The following is a 20223-nucleotide window of genomic DNA, read 5'->3' on the forward strand; positions in this document are numbered from 1 at the left end:
TTGCAGACTGTGAATGCTCTCCACAAATTAAAAGTACTTATGATTGCAAAAAATAGCTTTTAATTCCCGGTCGGAAGGTTGAGCAGCAGAAGCCATGTGGACTATGAGCGCAAACTAGTGTGTGTTTCCAGCTCATAACTGGCAAATGGAAATTTGTGGATGCTGTCAAATTTAATTAAACGCCACTTTCGGTCGGGCCCATGAATAATCGAGTGCAAATAAAGAGAAAATGAAATTATTTTGAATTTGTCACTGTCGCGGTTTGTTGGCAGTAAGTGGCTGACAGCTCGGTGCCTCCTCACCCGGTGGGTTCACCTGGCCAGGGCCATGGGCGCCCATCCACCTGGTTGCCAATGAGACATGGAGAGGCAATGGCACTCGAAACAAATTGCCACATCCTGGATGTCTGCTCGTCTCGACTCGTCTGGGGTTTGTGCACCCTGGCAACTACAGCAATAACCCCGACTTTGCCGCATAAATCTTCATCAGTCAAAGTAAGTAGAACAACAGGGCTACCATTGCCATTGCCACTGCCGCCCAAGGATCCAGCGCCTCTTAGGGAAAACCAGGAAATTTGCCTTGGTCTCAGACTCAGTTTCACTCTCGTTTTATTTATTTATTTTATATTGCGTACCGGCTTTAATTAAAATTTATTTAAATAAATTATTTCTTTTTTGTTTCGCCTTTTTGGGGGGCAATCATTATGCCTGCCTGCGAGGATACAAGGATACGCTCAAGTTTCCTTTGCTCGTGGCTGTGCGAGCGTGATTTATAATGAAAAGTTCACAGTCGCCGGTTGGTGGCGCTAACGAAATGCAAACATGCATACTAATTACATTTAAAACCGTCAGCTAAGCCAAGTTAAGCACGAGAATAAATCCTTTTTGAGCGCGCCGAGCGAGGACGAGTTATAAAAAATAAGAAGGAAAGTAAGAAAAAATGATTACAAGTGTAGGATGTGTAAAACGGATCTTCCTTTGTCGCTGGTTGCTGCGCTGTGTGGCTCCTCATCCCCGGGAAATTATTTGTAAGTGCTGTTTAAAGCCGCCGCTGAGAGGCTTTTCTTTTTCCCGCTGCCGTTGGTTTTCCCATTCTCTCTGCCAGCTTATTATTTGCATATTTCCGGGGAAATGAAAGAGTGGATAGCGCGTGTGAGTGCCGGATTCCTTTGAATCCACTACAGTTCGGTCAACGCCAGTCGTTTTTCTTCTGCCGGAATGAACAATCTATGCTAATTCAATACAAAGGCTAACCCGAAATAGAAATATTCACCATATTCGCGGAGAACTCGTTCCCCCCGAAAAGGTCGTCTCAAGCTTCCCCATTCAACAACATTAAGTAGAATTAAATTCCAACACGCCTCTGATGTGGCTAAAAAGGGGGTCCGGGTCCGGGTTCGGGTACGGGTCCTCTTTCTTTCTGCCATCTTACGTACAAACCTCCGTCTTACGTTTCCTTGCCATCATCTGTTTGCACAGCTTTCATTTCTTTCCTCGCAGCCAGCTTTTGCCGCTTTAAACAGAATTTCTCGAGAGCAAACTCAGCGAAGAGTGCTAATGAAATTATGAGAGTGCGTGTGGAATTTTTTTTATGATAATGTATTTAATGAAATGCCATATGGTTGTTTATTAGCATATTAAATATTTGCGCTGTGGACTGCTGGCTGTGGCCGCACATCACGTATACGCCCCTTCGGCTTGAGTCGCAAATAAACAGAGATTTATTTGTTTCTTATTTGCAGTATAAAATGTTAATTAGCTGCAATGTCGCATAGAATTTTGATTGGTTTTCGCCTCATATTGCCCTCCATCTGTTGCTTTAATTTTCTATCTGAGCGATTTAATTAACGGCCGCCACCACCTGACATCCGCACACAGCTCAACGAGGATCTCAATGCCCGAGTGCCTTGGCAAATTTGCGCTTGATTGGTTAATGGCAGCTGCGACTTTCTCCGTCTGCGCCAGTGCCTGTGTATCTGTGTATCTGCTTAGCAATTACGAGTGTGCCTAAGCTATAAGTACACATAGATACGCACACCGATGGCTGTCAGATGATTAAGCTAAGCAAACATTCACACAAGTAGACGTTTCACTGCTTCACTGCATTTCAATTATTCTGGGCTCTAGCCTGAGGGACAGCAATTGGGAGTTGCTTTAAGGGGATCAATAAATCGATGCCTGGCCCATCGATTCGTTCTCTATTTGAATACAGAGCTCGCAGAATCGTGTCACACGCACACGCAGCCAGCAATTATCTGCAACATGGCACACTTGTCACATTCTCAGGCATGCAAAATGGGTCTACACCCTCGGTCATGGGAAGGACTAGTAGGTGGGACTGCAGAAAGTCACTGGCCTGCTGATGTGTTCCCCTTAATCCCTAGCTGCCTTCTAATGTACACACGGAAAAAGGTGATTCAATCCCTTTTTTATAAGGAGTACTTTTAAAGAATGAGAACTATGAATACGATAAATTTAAAAATTAATATATATAAGTCTATTTGGTATTCTAAAAATACAAAAAGCATTTTAGTAAATAAGATAGAGTATGTGTAAAAATGTGTTAAAAAGTGTGCCACGAATAGTTAAAATTGGAAAAATCATTGGAAAATGTGTCTAGAAGTATGCAAGAAATTACTGGTAGTATTCGTAACCATATGTTTAAGGTCGAAACAGAATACATTATTATTTTATTCTGCAATTCTGTTAAATTTAAGAAAAATTAGTTGGTCACATTAAAAAGCAATTTGAAAATGTGCCAAAAAGTATGCTACAAATTACTGGTTGTATTGTTAATTCAGATGTTCAAAGGATGAAACAGAATTAATTATTAGTTCATTCAGTTAAAATAAGGTACAATTAAAAGTATTTATAAACACGTGCTAATTCCCCAGGAACGGCAAATAAACATTTCCAAATTTATTTAGGGATTTTCCTCTCAATGTGTATTTTTAAGTATGCATCTACATGACAAAAGCAGCTACAAAATGCTGCCGGGAATGCCGGAGATTTAGGCAAGTGATACATCAGCTGCTGGGGCGGAAAGAGGGCGGCTGGGGGCGTGGAGCGTTGGGCGTTCCTGGGGCGGGATGAGCCCGCAAGGGGAGTGGGAGTGGCCTGGGCCAGGCCTAAAAACGGGTTAATGAAAATGAATGCGACACTCGCAGCTCTTCCGACTCTGGCTCAACACTTTTGTCATATACAATCTATGTTATGCACATGTGTGTGGGTCCTACTCGTCCTGGGCCTGTGTTTTTGTGCACTTTCCATGGACCTTTTGTGTTTGTCCCGTGGGGGATTTTAACATAATGAATGAATATGAATTTACTGTGACATTTTAACTGTGGCGATATTTTTCGTGCTGCTGGCTTTTAGGCGCTGGCTCTTTGTTTTCTCGTTTGTCTCGCTGCTTCCGTCAAGTGAGTGCACATAATGCGACCATCTCATATCCTTCTTTCCCTCGCCCAAAAACACACTGAGATATCAATCATTGTGGATTATAAAATGTGCCAGTGACTGACTGATGCAGGACGGCGAAATGAGCCGGTGAAAGAGACAAGTCAGCAGCTATGCTGGGTTTTTTGGGTTCATTTTATTTCTTTTTTGGTGCCCCGAACCCCCCGTGGACCCAGACAGTGGCAAATGTATCATTAATATATAATGCGCCAAAAAGTATGCAAAACTTTTTCTGCGGCGACTTTCTGTGCAAAAGCTGTCAACAGACTCGAGTTGACTCGACTCCCTGCCCGCACATTAAGCGACTTTTGTGGCAGCTAAAAGCCAAAGTGGGATTAGACTGCGGTCCCATATTGGATTTTTATTTCAGAAGGTTATTAAATGATCCACCCATGAGTGTGACTCGACTGTGCCTGGCAAAAGGAAAAAGCAAAACCGACCCGAGGAACGAAATAAAGAGAAATAAAGAGACTGTCAACATTTGCTTAGCAACTTTTGCGCACACAAATCAACTTTAAGGCCCTCTGCAGCCAAGAGAACATAAAACCAACAGCCATCGAGGCATGTTAAGCCAACTGCAAATTGCCTCTCTAGGTCTCTGTTGCAACAGCTATAGCCGGCCGTGCAACTACTGTGCCAACAACCACAAAAGAGTCAGCTTATTAACTGCCTGACAACTTTCGTAGCATACATCAGAGCAGCTGCAGCCGGCTGCACCTGCAGCAAGCTTGTGGTTGCCAGCAGAAATAATTAAAAATAATTACGAGCGTGGCAGCAAACTGGAGCCACAACTACCGAATGAACCAAGTGGGACCGGCCGGGGAATCGTATCCCAGGAATTGCGTCTAAAGTCTCTACTTTCCTTTCCCGAGCTACCCCATGGCAGTCGTCTCTGTCGGTGCAGTAAAATTAATAACTGCACATGCGAGCCAGAAAGCAGCACACAATTGCCATCCAGGCTCTGTCATTTCTTTGCAGATTTCCTGCTCAGCAGCTATTGTGATATATTCACCGAGCAAAAGACTCTACCGAAACTCAGGTAGTCGGTGCTGAGCTACAGGATGCTTAGTTCTCGCTTAGCAGAGCTAGAATGTAAATTAAAGTTCTCAGCTGTCCCTTGTAGAATTGTAATTACCAAAACAAAAAACTAAACCATTTGGATAAAATATTATTATTAATAACAAAAAAAGATATTTATGTAGTGCCACACAAATCACTAGGGTTTTGAAATCACTTTTAAGTGCAATTTTAGGTGTCTAAAGGTATGCAGATAATAAATATCCGAGTGAATTGATGGCACTTCTGAGCTTAAAATATGTTGTTGCATACTTTTAGGCACCTAAATTGACATTTGGATTTCTGTGGCACCCCCGATTATATGAAATTTTATTCTGGAGAATCCTAAGAATTACCAATCTATCGGAAAAAGTCGTTTGGATTAAACTTAGGAAATGTATTATTGCATAATTTTAAACATCTTCAAAAGGTATTTTTCAATTTTAGTTAACTTCGTTTAAAAAAAGATATCTAAAGCAAGTTCTTAAGAGTTTTAAAATTCGATTTTCTTAGTGCAGGAAGATTTGTAATAACAGCAATTGCATGCAGTTCTTTCGTCCTTACTAAGACCAAACATTAAGTATACGCCATGAGGACCTTACAATTTTCTAAGTACATTACGACGTGTTAAGTATTCGTATTCCATCACACTTTCGGTGTATGACTTCAGTTCCCTGGGAAAAACTCATGGCACTCTTAATGACACATTCCGAAATCAAACCGAAATATAATTAAAACCAGATCCATTGAGACTCCGACCCCTTATTCCTTCGAGTGGTCTGAGCCCGAAACACGTGTAGACAATTCTCGGCTCTCACAATGGGATGTGGCTTAAGTGCTACATGGACAAGGACAACCATTTAGCAAAAGGGGCAGCTTCTGGCCCAACACAGCAAGCAGGCTACAGCCAAAATTATTTTAGATTGTCGCTCAAAGTTTGGACAGAAGGGCTGGCCCACACAGCAAAAGGCAGAACTGTACATCATAGGTCTTTCTAGGGGCCATTCGCTCGGCTTTTAGCTAAGCTTTGCTTATGACCAGGCCGGCAAATTATCAAATCCATCCTACGCACTGTCCTGCATTTGGGGGATCGTCCTGGGAGAGCCATCTAATGTCCGCACGTAGTCGCAGGACGCCTATCCCTCTGTCGCCTCCCACCTCCCCTGGCGCCCTGTGAAATTTAACATATGTGCCCCAATTTGTTCGAGTGTGTGTGTCCTGTGTATTTGAGAATTGTGCAATTTTTCAGGCCACACGCACACTCCCACCCCACTGGCCCATCGAGCCCAAGGGATAATCAGATTGAGACCAGCTGGAGGGCGGAGTTGGAGGAGCTGCTCCTTGCGGACAGCGGCATTTTCGCCAGTATGTATGCCTTTTGACAAACTTTATTTAATGCCGCAATTTATTGTGACCCGGCCGAGTTGGAGGAGACCGTGAAGTGCGTGGAAACAAATTGAAACGGAATTGAGGTCCTGGCAGGACGAACAGGACCCACAGCCTCCGGCCAATCGCTCGCCTAGGTCATTAGCTGTTTGCGCAATTAATATCGGAAGTCAGCCGGCGACCTGCCATATTTGCGCAAGGTTGCCAATATTTGTTTAAATAATTTGCACTTTCGTCCGCAGACATTGGGCACCCACACAGAGCGCGCAGATGGAGGCCATTTCCCTTTCAGGCTCGCTTTAATTACACGCAGGCTTCGCTGCGACGAGGTCCGTTCACGTTTTTAAAATGGTTTGCCCCATTTTATAGGTATAATTCAGTGAGCTGTCAAAGCACAGCGCTCTCAGATAACAAAAGCCGCCGAAACTGCCACGAATTGTAGCTTAATATTCACTGGGAACCGCAAACCAGCCAAACGAGAAAAAACCCCTCAAAAATGCCATGCCGTTATGGGAGTTCGGCCAAAGCAAACATTGGACCAAAACGCTCAACAAAATGAACGCAGAAAAAAGGACAAACAAATTGTCGCGTTCAGACGGGACTGAAAATGTCTGCGAGCGATGCCATTTTGATCAGCCATTGAGGCGGCTTAATTACTGCGACCAGGCCAGAAACAGCCGTGATGGCCCAAAACACCCCGCCAACGAAATGGCCAAGTGCAGGAAATATGCCAGGCGACACATAAAAGGACATTTTGCGAGCGAGCGTAAAAAGTTCAATAGATGGGCGGCCCATGAATGTCAATGAGAAGGAGCGCTGGCATATAACCTTTACAGCCCCGAGGAATATAAAATGAAATTCAAATGTTTATGGGCTGGCGAGGAATTGAGCGAATTTTCGGGGTCATCGAGCTGGCAGTGCAGAAAGTTGCAAACAAAAGTTGTAATTGCCCGAGACTAGACTGCCGTCGAATATGCTGCCCCAGTCCCAATCCCCTCGGCTAATATCTCGCTGTGGGAGCTGTGGCAACCTTTGCCTACTTTTCGGCATCATTTATTACGTATACGCAGCGTCTTCCGCTCTCCATTTTTTCGCTACCAAGTTTAATTGCTTTCTGCTGTTTTTAACGGCCCACCCGAATTGTTACTTTGTTTTTGTTGTCGCTGTTGGCCACTTGCCAATGCACTCGAATACACACAGCCTCACGCAGTTGCGATGCATTCGCTGTTGCATATTCACAAGCACTGCAACAGGATACTCTTTATAGGGGCTTGCCTAAAATCACAATAGTAATGTTAAAAAATCACCACAAAAATCACATCATATAATTTATAAAGCCGTCTAAAAGTATGTCACAGTATTTTTTCATTCGCTAAACCGATGTATGCGCTTTTCATTGCATACTTTCACACACCTTTTTAAGTAATTCAAAACCCTTTAGCTCGTTTTTCGGGTTTGCTTAAAAAATTTAATAATATGTCGCCAAAAAAGAACTAATTTGATCTGTGGAGAAAAACAGAGTATTGCCAAATAACCAATTTAAATTGATATTTGGTTTGCCCCTGGGACAACAAAAGTAAATTGAATCACAGAGGATTGCTAAATTTTAGAGTTCTGATAACTATATAATTTGTTCTTGTTTTTTTAGGGAATGCGAATATTCGGTTTTAAATCTCGAAGTTGCGCTTACGGTTGTGGTGCTCTTTCTCGCCAAAGGACACCACAAAATTAAGGCAAATGCTTGAGTTCAGTGAACCAAATGTGGAACAGTTGTTGGTTGGCTTGCTTGTATTTTCATTAATTCTTTTTTATACATTTTTTTTATTTCCCAGAGTAAGTGTGTGTGCGAGTGTTCCGCTTTTCAGGAAAAGCAAATGCGCATAATTGTCGAGACCGAGCTATAAAAATGTAGAACATGACAAGCGCCCATAACTGTTAGTTGGCTGTCAATTCGTGTTCGCAGCTGGATAAACGGGTGAAGTTTTTGGCCCGCGAGTGTTTGCCGTTTTTCGGCTGGTTTAATTAAGTGGGCTGTGTTTTCCACCAGCCACCCACCACCTCTGCAACTCCTCTGTATCCCTTGGGTGGAGCAAATCAATTCGAAGCGGATGCCCAACTCCCTCTCCACATATCAAAGGAGTCCAAATCAACTGGAGAGGCGTGGCAAGTTTTTGGCCAACAATGGCTAAGGAAACGGGAAATGAAAAACGCTTTGACTGTATAAGAGCTCAAAAAAGGAAATGACACATCAACACAATTGCGAGCTGTTCGCTTGTGAGGCAGGCAAAAATGGGGCTGGGTGAAGGGACGATCCAAGGCGAAATAAATAAATATGACACGCGCGAGCGCATGAGAAATGCGTCAGTCCCTCCTCGGGCGCCAAACGCTGTTGACAATACCAACAGTACGGGGGCTGCAGCAACAATAACAATCCACTGAGGCGGACATGTACAGCAAATAAATAAGGGCCAAGTAGAGCGGACCCACTTCAAAACACTTGCCTACTTGATACCCCTTAAAGTTAGACCAGCAAAAGAAACATTTCCCAATTTTAGAAACCAATAAAAAATCATATTTCTAATCAAATAAAAATCATCAACAACAAAATTGGCTTTTCAAGTGAAATGACTTTATTCTCTTTCACAAATAAATTCAACTCAATTAAGTTATGTTTGTGCTCTGCAAATTAAAAACTATTCAGCTTTGTTTGATCCGCAAAAAGCGATAAGCTTTAAAAGTCATAAATTGTGGAATAACGCCAAAATTGTTATTTATTGAAATGCTAACTAATTATTTTGTAACCCTAGCAGAAAATTAATTGCCAGCACTTTATCGCCAATTGGTGTAATAGCAGCGGTGTATTTAAAAATCAATTTTGTTTAATGCTAAAATATAGCAGTAAATGGCGAAATACAGGATTCATACATATAATACTTTGTGAAATTGGAATATTAATTTCCAGCTTAAAATTAAGAGAGCGTATATTAAGCAATGTCTTTGTAAAAAATTGTAAGGTTGCAGGAAAATTAAATTAAATTTTATATTCATATTGGACAAAATTAAATGATTAATGTTTCATAATTTAATGGTATAAACTTTAAATTTAGGATACCTCTTATTTGTTAACACAAATGATAAAAAACTGAAATAATAAATCATAGGTGTGTTGACATGAACATTACAATATTTGTTTAACTATGTACTTCATTACTATTTTTTTGTATGTACAAAATAAAAGATATTTTTTTTATAAGTTTGCCAAACAGGTAAGACAGAATTTTTAAGAAAATATATTTTATTTTATTGTGAATATATTAGGAGGGATAGTTTTTGATTGGCTAAACCTGTAAAAATGTTTTAAAACTGAAATATATTCTTACACAAATCGTTAAAAGTTAAAAAAAAAATAAAAATTTTAAAATCCATTTATTGTTACGAAATCTTCTCCCCCTGCATATACCCAAGGCTGCCGTGGCCTCTGCAGGATATCGGCGAAAATACAGCGGCGAAAGGATAAGCAACCAATGCGGCTCAGTTCTGCGAAGTGCCGACGATGCCGCCGACGTCTTTTGTTGCTGCTGATGTGTCTGTGTGAAATATGTTGGAATGACAAAGCAATAAAACTGCTACATCGGAGGAAGCACGAAGTAGCAGCAGCGGCAGCAGCAACACCAGAAGCAACACCGACGGCAACATAGACAATTGTTGGTTGTTTCCTGCTAGTTGCTTGCCTTAAACATGCTTATTTCGGCATCCCTTAGCCAGTATCACCCCCATTCCCACACCTCCGATCCCCGCTCGATTGTGTGAGGAATTTTTAATAAAAGCGGCTCAGACAGGCCGGGGGCTCAAAGCCAGGCGGCATATCTCATGTAGGTTACTGGCACGCCCCGGGCACGGGAAAAACAGCCAAACAGCCGCACGGCACTGGCAAAACTTTGTCCCCAGCACGTTTGACGTGTCCCGGTGTTAATAAAACGAATCGTACTGGGGAAATCATTGAGGCCTAGGCCTACACGATTTTTAGAGCCGCGCAACTGGTTTATGCTCCTCCTGTGGATTTATCGACAACTTTAGCCCCAGAAGACGCCACCTTCCAATCCCCACATCGAAACTTATAGCGAGTATATCCTTTTTACGACACTTGTCTGTCTGTCTGCGAGTGTTTCGGTTCAATTTGGGTTGGCACTTTGGCTAAAGGCTTTAAAATCGAGCCGAGAGCTGGGTGAAAGCTGGGAGAAAGCGCAGCTGCCAAAGAGTTTTCGATGCTGGAGTGCTTTTTAATAGCCAGGCGTGCTATTCTCTGGCTCAAGGCTGTTTGGTGGTCGTAAAAACATGCCGGGAGATGGAAAACCACTCTAGTTTCGGCTAATTTATGTCAGCATTTAATTTGGCCAACAATAAACAAAGCAATTCGCAGCCATGCTCGGACTCTGAAAATTAGTTGAAATCAAATGCATAAATTCTCCACTTTCTTGGCTATTTCGGTTTTCTACTCGGCTCTATTCTGCTCCCAAATTACGTGACCGAAATAGTTGAGTTCTGCCACAAAGCGCTCTGCCAAGTGAATCAAAAAATATCGCTCATATATGTAGTTACGCACTGGCGCACATGAACTCCGACCCCCAACCCAAGAACCCCCCACCCCGCTTTTTGAGCAAAAATATAAACAATTTTCATTTATATATATTTCCTGACGAAAACCTAAAAACAACAAAGCACACACTCGAGGGGCCGCTGTGGAAGAAAAGGCAACAACAAGCTTCGCAGCGCACATAGTACCCAAAAACCCTGGCTGTCATATAAATGTCAAATCCATAAGTGTTACGCAGGCAACAGTACAAAAAAATGCTGGCGGTTTGACCTGCCTAGAAACGGAACCATAATAAGAAAAGCTGTGGATTTGCCTAAAAAAATATATATACTTATACAGACTTTCCTTGTCAGCGACTTGCGTAACTTTTCATCTTCGGAGTGGGATAAACTTTGAAGCTGCAGTTTAATTAAGAAACTATTTGACAGTACTTAAGGTGCTCTCATAACGACGGAAACTTTCTTGGCAACGAACGAGAATCCAGGAATATGGATTGAATATTTTCACTTTGACTACAACCCAACAAACTAAACTTAGTCTGAGACATTTGTTAAACTACAAGCCATCTATCTATAACATAAGCATTTACAAGTAGTAAAAATCGAACAAAACATTTTACCCTTAATAAAATACACAATTTGTATACTATTCTAGTATTTATTAAATACTCCATCAAATATCAAACATGGTAAAAAATTGAATTTTATTTTAAATTCATCGCAATTTTGTACGAAAAAATCAATGCAAACAAATATCAGTTTCAATGAATAACTATATTCGATTGGAATCGAAATATTTATTTTCTTAAACGATATCAGCCATAAAAACTTGTTCTTTAATATTTTTTAATATTATTATGTTAATTGAAGAGATTATTTCGATTTAGCTTAGATTATAACTATTAAATCACTTGACTGGTTGACTTGACCATCCCAAAACTAAACCCATTGTCAATTAAATGATTAATGACACCCTTTGAGCTCCTCTCCAAACACCTTATGCCAAACCTAGTCTGGAGCCCTTCCGGTCGAACTTTTGGCCACACATTCATCACAAATTCTTGTGAAGCCATCTGCCATTAAAATCAACAACAGAAGTTTGTTTCTTCAAGCAGCTTTTGGGAATATACAAAATATGCGTATTTTTATACCCATAAAAGTATGTAAAAATATGAGGAGGAAATCGGGTGCGCTGCCTACGCCCCTCTGATAATGTGTGTTGGCCTTGAAGAAGCCTCGGGGTTTTTCCCTCCCCCGAGGACCCGCCGGCAAATAGATCCTGCGAACCCTTGAGTATGTGCTTTGCATACTTCAGGGCGCCTGGGCAAGATTCATCGGATGGAAATGGATGGTTTGGTGGGGAATTGCGTGCTGCCAGGCATTTGTCTGGGCCAATGCGTCAGTTCATTCATCAGTCTGACACCGCTGAATGATGTGCCTTCCCAATCACTCCGCAATCAATTTTTTGTTCTATTTGTTGTACTTCGTGGGAGGAGTGGCAATCCGCATAGCTTCTGCATTAACTGGACTCAACGGAAAATCACGTCAGCTATTATCCTCGTTTTTTCTGGTTCATTCAGTAATTTTTCCCCGTTTTTGCGACACGAAAAATATTTACAAAAATACTTAATACAGCACATGGGAGCAGTGTGTGGTGAAAAAGGGCAAAAGCGTTTGTTTGCCTTAAATGGCAAACAGCTGTGCAAATAACTACAATTTTGCATACAGCGTGACACGCTCACACAAACAAAAACGGCCAAACCGCAAGGGCAAAATTTATTTATTAATAAACCAGCAAACCAAATAACACGAGACCGCGAAAGGACACGATCGGCAGTTTTATGAATTCATTATGGAAATATGTGCGCATGCATTTACCGAGAATTTCCCTGTCAATTAATTTGAGAAAAAGAGTCAAATAACGCCGATTTGTTTGAAAATATATGCGAGGAAAAATGCAATATGCGCAGTCTTTTGGTGACAACAGTCCTGGAATATGCAAATTTAATTTTATATATTTAAAAAAGTATCTAAAGTCTAGTTGTCAAACCTGTCAACTATAAAATCTTGAAATATGCTTTTTTCAAAAAGCTATTGGCAAATATATAAATAGTTAAATAATATGTCGATATGTCGACATAGGCATTTATATTAATTTTGCATACCTTCAAGAATTTTATCTTCCAAAATATCTGTTCTGTAAAATGTCATAAACATAAAACAATTTTAACTACAATAATAATCTTTCTCCGGCTTGTTATAGCTACCACCTTCGAGGCAAACTAACTCAGAGGAAAACCATATCCTCGGGTACATTCTTGCCCAAGTAATTCGATAAGAATCTTCTACGATTGCTGCCTTTTCGCAGGTTCTGCAATTGCCAAGTTGAGTAATTTCTGTTTGTCTGCGCTTAACCAACTTCAAGTAGCTTTTAGCCAAATGAAATGGCCAGACAGATGACGAGGGGAAAACAAAATAGGCGGACAGAAGACGAAGTCAAAGGAAGGCGAGGCGGAGGAAACAATTTGCACAAAAGTGAATTGCATTCGGAAAGTATTTCATTTGAAAATTACAAAGCCCAGACGAACAACTGCCAAGGCAAATGATAGAAAATTGTATAAAAATGCAATTTACTGTTTTCAAAGATGACAAACGGCGAGCTGCAAACGGAAAGTAGAAAATTGAAAGCTGGGAGCTGAAAAACCAGCAAACAGACGGCTAAAACCAGAAACTGAAACCCCAAAAAGCCATGCCCAATGGCAATAGTTTCGTGTGTCAACTGCAGCATGCCGCATGCAACGCAGCGGCAGCGGCAACAGCAGCTGCAACATCAACAGCAACTGCAGCCAGCAGCACTTTGGCCCTGACCAAGCTTCAACAGCATTTGCCAAGTGTCTGACGCTCGTTAGTATTTGTTATTTTTTAGATTTACTTTTTATGTTGCCACATTTCTATCTCTCTAGCGTGGCAGCGGCGGCGGCAACGGCTTCCTCCCATGTGCGTGCTACACATTTGTTGCATTGAAAGTGAGACTTCTGCCCTAGTGTTGCAAACTATTATATAAAACTGTTTGCCCGGCCCACACTCGCCAACTCACACGTTGCATGTGGCAGCCGCACTCTGCGGTGCGCCATTCATCCTCCGGCCCTTCAAATGGTCTCCGGACCAACCTTGATGGCTGCGAAACTAGGACTAGGACCGAGCACTGGGACTCTGACCAGGACTGGGTCATGACTGCACGGAGAATAAAACCGTATCTGTATTTAAGTTAATAGCCCTTGATTGGAGAACACTTGGTTCTGATGACTTAAAAGGGGATGCCTGTGAACTTTAGGAAGAGGTCACTACAACGCATACTTTTCCTATTTAAAAATATTAATTATGATTTGAACTTGGTCATATTAAGGAATGAATAACAAAATTTGAAATGCAAAAAAAAAATAATGGTTAAAAAAATACATTACACATACTTTAAAAGTATACCTCACACTTGTATGGTCTTAAAAATTAAATACAATTTAAGCTTAAAATATAAAATACTTTTACGTTTAAGTATTTATGAAAAGGCAAACTCAAAAAAAAATTGTAAGAGATTATAATGTGATCTTATTAGATAATAAATATAATTACAAAATATAACTAAATAAAAATCTAAGTAGAACTTACTTTAAAAATACAAAAGTGTCTATGAAAATCATATGTGATAAAGACATAAATATGAAATAATTATACTGAACATCTGTATGTCTGGCCAGTATTTATATCCAAGCAAATCAACATATCATAAGAAATTATAATGTGCTATATTCTGATAATAAATATTAAAAAATATAACTTCCTTTAGTAACCTAGGTATCTATATGATTCTACAAACTGAAGAAGCTCAAAATATGAAATATTTTTTAAATGACTTCATGACTTCTTTAATGCTAATATAAACAATTTCATTTTAGAATACCACATACTATGAGAGGCAAAACAAAATCCAGATAAGAAAAAGCCAAACATATGTATCTCCAGATTTTTGCTAAACAAACTAAAAATAAACTGTGTTTTCTTGCTCTGCATAAGCCTTCATTTTGCCAGAACGCTTGTGGGTTCCACACTTTTTGGGGGTCACACACAGATGGACATTAAATGCTTTCACCTTTTGACTTGCGCCCAGGCAAACAGAGACAAAAGGGGAAACTTTTCCGACTCTGTAGCTGAATTAAAATTCTCCGCTCGAAAATTAAAGAATTTCAATTCGCATTCTGCGACCCCCTTTTTCTTGTTTTCCCGGAAATTAGACGGGAAATCCTAGGCGACAAAGGAAGACCTTTGAAGGAGGGGCGGTGAGGGAGGGTTTCGTTGGGTCGGGGGCAATTAGAAGCGGCAGCCAGCGCTTGGCGCAAACAAATTAAATTTAATTAGAAAATAAATGAAAATAAATTGGATTATTTAATTAAAAAGCCCGACGCGTCGACTCACCTCTGAGCAGGACCATCGACAGCAGCAGCAGCCAGCCGATGAGCCAGTTGAGTAATCCGAAATTGGCTCTGGATGGCAGGGACATTTTGCTGCTGTATCTGTGGTTGTTATCCGCAAGTTTATTGTTATTACGCTTGTAGTCGGCACGCGATCCGGATTCGGATACGGATTGCGGGGGTGGGCGAGGACTAGGATGAGGACTGCTCACTGGTCAACTAACGATTCCGTCAAATTAGAGCCGGGCCCAACTCTCGGCTAAGCTCTGCCTGGGGAGCAATGAAAGTGTTTCCTCCGCTTGGCCCTATTTTTGGTTCGTTTTCACTGAGAGTTTCCCTTATTTTTAGATGGCCCCTTTTGTTTTTTAATCTGCTTCGTATTGAGTTTTACACAAGAACTTTCTTTTTTGGGGGGGGTGGGGGTTGGCGGTCAAAAAAAGGTTTTAACGAAAACTGCTAACAGATCGTAAGCCCAAAAGCCGCTAAGTAGGCAACACTCACACAGGGCACTCTAATTTATGGCACTGGTTCACTGTACTCTGGACTCGGTACTATGTCGGTTGGTTCAGCTCATTATGGGCGCCTGTACATGTGGCTATTGCATTTTAATCGCCCGTCATTAATTCGCCATTAACACGCAGGCCTGCGGACTCATTAGGCCCGCTTTTTCAGGGCCCCTCACACAGAAATATCTGAGAATACTGGAGTAGAACTCGCGCACATGGATCAAGAAACGCGTGCTTCGCTTTCGAGTCGCAGGATGGAACTGACTGGTAATCGGGGGCCGTGATGCCAGTGCCATATGACGAATGCCTCGCCTTCGGCTGGCCTCGGCTGGTTCGGGCCCGATTCGGCTTTTGGGGCTAAGAGAAGAGCGTTCCGCATCTTAGGGCCTCTCTTCGGCCGGGTTATTGGAGCACGAAATTGCCAGGCAACTTTGGAGTGGAGCTATTAAGACTCTTTGTTTGCTTATTGCCAGTGCATTGCCAGGCAGTCACTCGTTATGGCATCTGCATTGAAATATTTGTAAATAATTCTTTATTTTTGTTTGGTAATTTCCACATGTGCAGGTTAACTTTCCACCGGTTTTCACAAATAGTATGGATTGTATCATATTTGATTTACCCGCTCATTGATTTACATTGCATATGTTTTATTTGATTTATCCTGTAAATTTCGGTTATTGCTTTGACCATATAACTATTAATAAACTATATTGTGAGCAAAATTTATCAATATTTTCGATTTGTGTATGTTGCTCTAGAATAGTTTCGTTTAGTTTCGTCCAAATTTTTTATATTTTGATTAACATTTCATAATATTTTTGATTAAAAAAAAAAGAATAATAATAATACAAAATATTTCCCTACTTCTGTCTCTAAAAAATAATTTAAACAATTATGGTTAGTCCATGCCTAACATTATTTTAGTTTTAGCTTGATTTATTATTTTTAGCACTGATTTAATAGTGGTGGTATGTGGTAATAAGGGTCAGCCCTTCCAGAAATTAATTAAAATGCTCGCACTTCCCCTATAAAAATTACAACAAATTTTTTTAAATAGATATTATATTTACAAAAAAATGCAAAATAACACCTTCTCCTAAATATGTCTTAAGCAGTCTTACAATGAGAACAAGCAAACAAATATATCCTGGCGTAGGTCAGTTAAGACGCCGTATAAGAGGTCCTGGCTCTCTTATACGAACAAAGGACGAAGAGAAAATGTCCTTTGTAAGCAAACTCGCTTCAGTCCTTAGTTCCCTAAAGTTCGATTGACCAACAAAAAAATGCATTTTTAATTAATGCTCGTAATTAGCCGTTTTTTCCCGCCGGCGGTTTTTTTTTCGTGCTGGGACTCATATCACTCACCCCCGAACACAAAGGAAAAGCACACACGAGAATTTCAATCAATTGCGAAACTTTTAATTACAAGTCAATTTAATTTTGAACAAACAAACAGATCAAATGCACTCGATAGTATCCACCGAATGACCCCTCCAGCCCCCACAATTGGCCAAGCCGAAGCGTTTAAATCAATTAAATTAATTAGCGACTGTGAAATATATTTTTGCAGACTGACCCCAACTTTTGCAGCTGATTATATTTAATTAATTGGCCCAGCTTTTGGCTTTCCCAGCTTACCACTGGCCCACTGCCCAGGGTATTATGCAATCAACTTGCGGACTTATAAATACCCCAAAACCAAGGTCCCCGCAATTAGCGCCCCGAAAAGCGATTACTTCCATTCGATAGCCGATATATAGGGGCGGGGAGGGGGCGTGGCACGTGTCAATCGCAAGCCGATTATAGATAAAGTAAAAGGCGAAAGAGCAGAATCAGTAAACTTTTTAATTGAAACAATTTGTAGAATGTTGCCCAATACCAACCCAAGATGCCCATTCCAGCTTAACATTTTCATCGCCAGAAATAGGGAACAGACAAACTTTCAGGTCTCGCTTTTAATCCACGTTTTCGGGGCCTTGAGCGTTCAATTTCACCTAGTTCCCTCGTCTTTTGCGTGATTTCTTTATTCGGTTAGCCGGCTGCTTTAACCCAGGGACAGTGGCAAAACAATGGGTAAATACTCCTTATTGATTTTCTATATTGACAAGCGAGATACTCCCCAGAAATCCGAAAAATCTGGCCCGCTTTATGTTCTAGCTTCGTTTGCGGAATCATTATTCCAATCAGAGACGCACGCGCGGCTCACAATTGGATTTGGATTGGGTTATGGATCTGGGAACGGGCACGGCATAGGGGAGGCTGGGTCGGAGGTTGAGGGCGAGCAAACAAATCAAAAATCTATTAAGACGTGCTATGCGGCATATCCAGGCTCAACAAATGTCCCTGTGGTCACGTGTCACCGCGGAGTTGCAATCGTGCACTGGGAAAAGCCGGATGGAATCCGAAATATTAAGATTTATTAAAAAAGGTGATATTTATTTGGGTTTTCACTTGCGTAAGTTAGTTTTAAGTAGTAATAAAATAAAGTTCCATGAACTAAATTTAATTGGTTTTTTTATTTTACATTTTTATAAGAAAAAATAAACTGAAAATTAACCCCAGAATTTACAAATATTTTAAGTCCTTCGCTAAATTTAAAAATAACTTAAAAACTGTTTATATTATAAAGAATATTTATAGATCCGAACAATTTCACAACATTTCCAACGAAGAGCATTTCATAGTTCTTAAAAATGGTATATGTATATTTCAGAAAAACTATAAATGATTAAATTTTACAAATACAGTTTATGTATCATTAGGTGGTCTCTAACATTCTTTATTGTAATAAGAAAAACAATTTTAAAGAGCCTAAGGGAATTATCCTCCTCTCGACATACTGGTTAAACATTAAATTTTATTTTTTTAGGTGTAGTGATATATCTCGTCCCCCGTTGACAACAACCCAAAAGTGGCGAAACCTTTTTGCCGGGGGAGTTCCTCGTGTGGATCTCGGCCGCAACTGGAGCTGGCGATGGCTTCATTAGGAGTGCAGCGGCGGAAGAGATGACCCCTTGGAGGGCGGGATGGTGTGGGAGACACAACGAGGGTGGCAAGTGCCATTAATTGAAATGCCAGGCAACAGCTCGTTGGGGCAACGAGGCATGACCAAATTACAGCCGCACTCACACGCGTGCTCGTCCTCCAACTTGTTTATACTTTCGAGATGATTTTGATTTTTGGTTCGGGGATGGGCCAGCCACCCATCCCACTCCCACTTTGGGGAAAACCTATAAACAAAGGAAACCAAAGCAGGGAAAACAAACGGAAAAGGGAAAAAGAAATGAGCGGCAGTGCAATAAAAATCAAACCCGCATAATTTAACACAAGTGCGCGACTCGCACTCCCCGCAGCTGACTCGCATCCACCGGGGAGCAGCAAAAAGTGGGTGAAAAATGGGTGGAAAATGGGGGGCGGTGCTGCTGAATAAGAGCGTGTGTGACGACACTCAAGACACTCGCACCCCGCTGCTGCAAAACATCTCAATTATTTGTTGACTTTGGCCGCCACCCCCACACTTTCTCCGACCTTACCGATTTTATTATCAGCCCAACAGCATCAACATTAACATTTAAAACAATTTTCAATGTTGTAAAAGGCAACTGTAAAAATGCCTGCAGAAGACGGGGAGCATTTACTATTTGTATTTCCTCCTTCACAATTCACACGCCTGCATACTTAATGCCAGCAACAACCACAAGCAGCCCAGCACATCTGCCCTCGACCTCTGACCCCCGGCCCCTTCTGTGCCAATGCCATATAGAAAATCACTGGGGGAGCTACCAAGTAAGCCACACAACAGTTTCTCTTATCGCTCAAATGTCATCGACTGTCGGCAGTTTTTGGCTTTGGCTTTCGCTTTGACTTCAGTTTTTCGGCTTTGGCATTACCAAGGAGGGAAAAAAACACCCCTCTGGCCATTTTCCAGCCCCCCGAACCACCTCCCCTGGAAAGGGCGTTCATTTGTGAAATTCTAGCCATGCCCAGGGGCGGCACTTGCGGCATTTAGTTAGTAATTTAGCGCATTTAGTACGCAATTCGTGCCGAAGGCTTGCGGGGGAACAACTGCCGTTCTGGGGTCAAGGCCCCGGTCATTAAGCCGGCTTTCTCTGCCTTCCCAAAGTGCACAATAATTGTAGTTTTGCTGCTGATTCGCTCATGAATATACAAACACACAGTCGGGCTTTCCTAAGCCGAATTTTCGGATATAGAAAATAAATAATGTAGGGTTAGACTCCAAAAAACTTACTGATGAAGAATATACCCCATTCAAAAATAATGTATATAAGTGTACAACTTACAGTTTAAAATATATATTTTTTACATATTTAAAATCTGAATATAAAGTATAGGACAATTTATAAAACAAACATTTTTTCATAAACTAGATATTTTAGCTAAAGGCATGTGCGCCTTTGATAATGATATAAAATAAACTTACTTAAATTACAAATTTCAAAATAATATTCTGTTTAAAGAAGGAGGTCTAATAAAAGTTATATATTACAACTAAACGAACAATTGTAATAGAACTTAAATAGTTTGTTTATTACACTTTAGTTCCTTCTATAGATGTTCCACTGTCCATACCTTACGTACACTCCAGAGAAATTCTCAATGGCTGTTTGAAAGGGGCAGAGATATGGTAATTTGAGTTTGATTTTCTTCAAGGAATAGTTTGCCTCTTCCATTTGCCGCACTTTAATCGCTGTCCACTTTTTCAGACCATCACAAAACTTTCCATGCATTAGCATAAATAAT

At 40.9% G+C, this 20223-nt stretch overlaps 1 protein-coding gene across 1 annotated transcript in view; it reads right to left on the reverse strand.

Moving 5' to 3' along the window:
- Positions 1 to 15703, reverse strand: part of LOC108022985 (zwei Ig domain protein zig-8) — a 56835-nt gene extending 41132 nt beyond the window's left edge. The window contains exon 1 of the mRNA XM_017092211.3: positions 14961 to 15703. Coding sequence (XP_016947700.1) covers positions 14961 to 15045 — 85 coding nt within the window. The 5' untranslated portion in view covers positions 15046 to 15703. The remainder of the gene's footprint in view (positions 1 to 14960) is intronic.
- Between the last annotated feature and the right edge of the window lie 4520 nt (positions 15704 to 20223).

The sequence above is a fragment of the Drosophila biarmipes genome, chromosome 2R, assembly GCF_025231255.1.
Source record: "Drosophila biarmipes strain raj3 chromosome 2R, RU_DBia_V1.1, whole genome shotgun sequence".
Taxonomy (NCBI): domain Eukaryota; kingdom Metazoa; phylum Arthropoda; class Insecta; order Diptera; family Drosophilidae; genus Drosophila; species Drosophila biarmipes.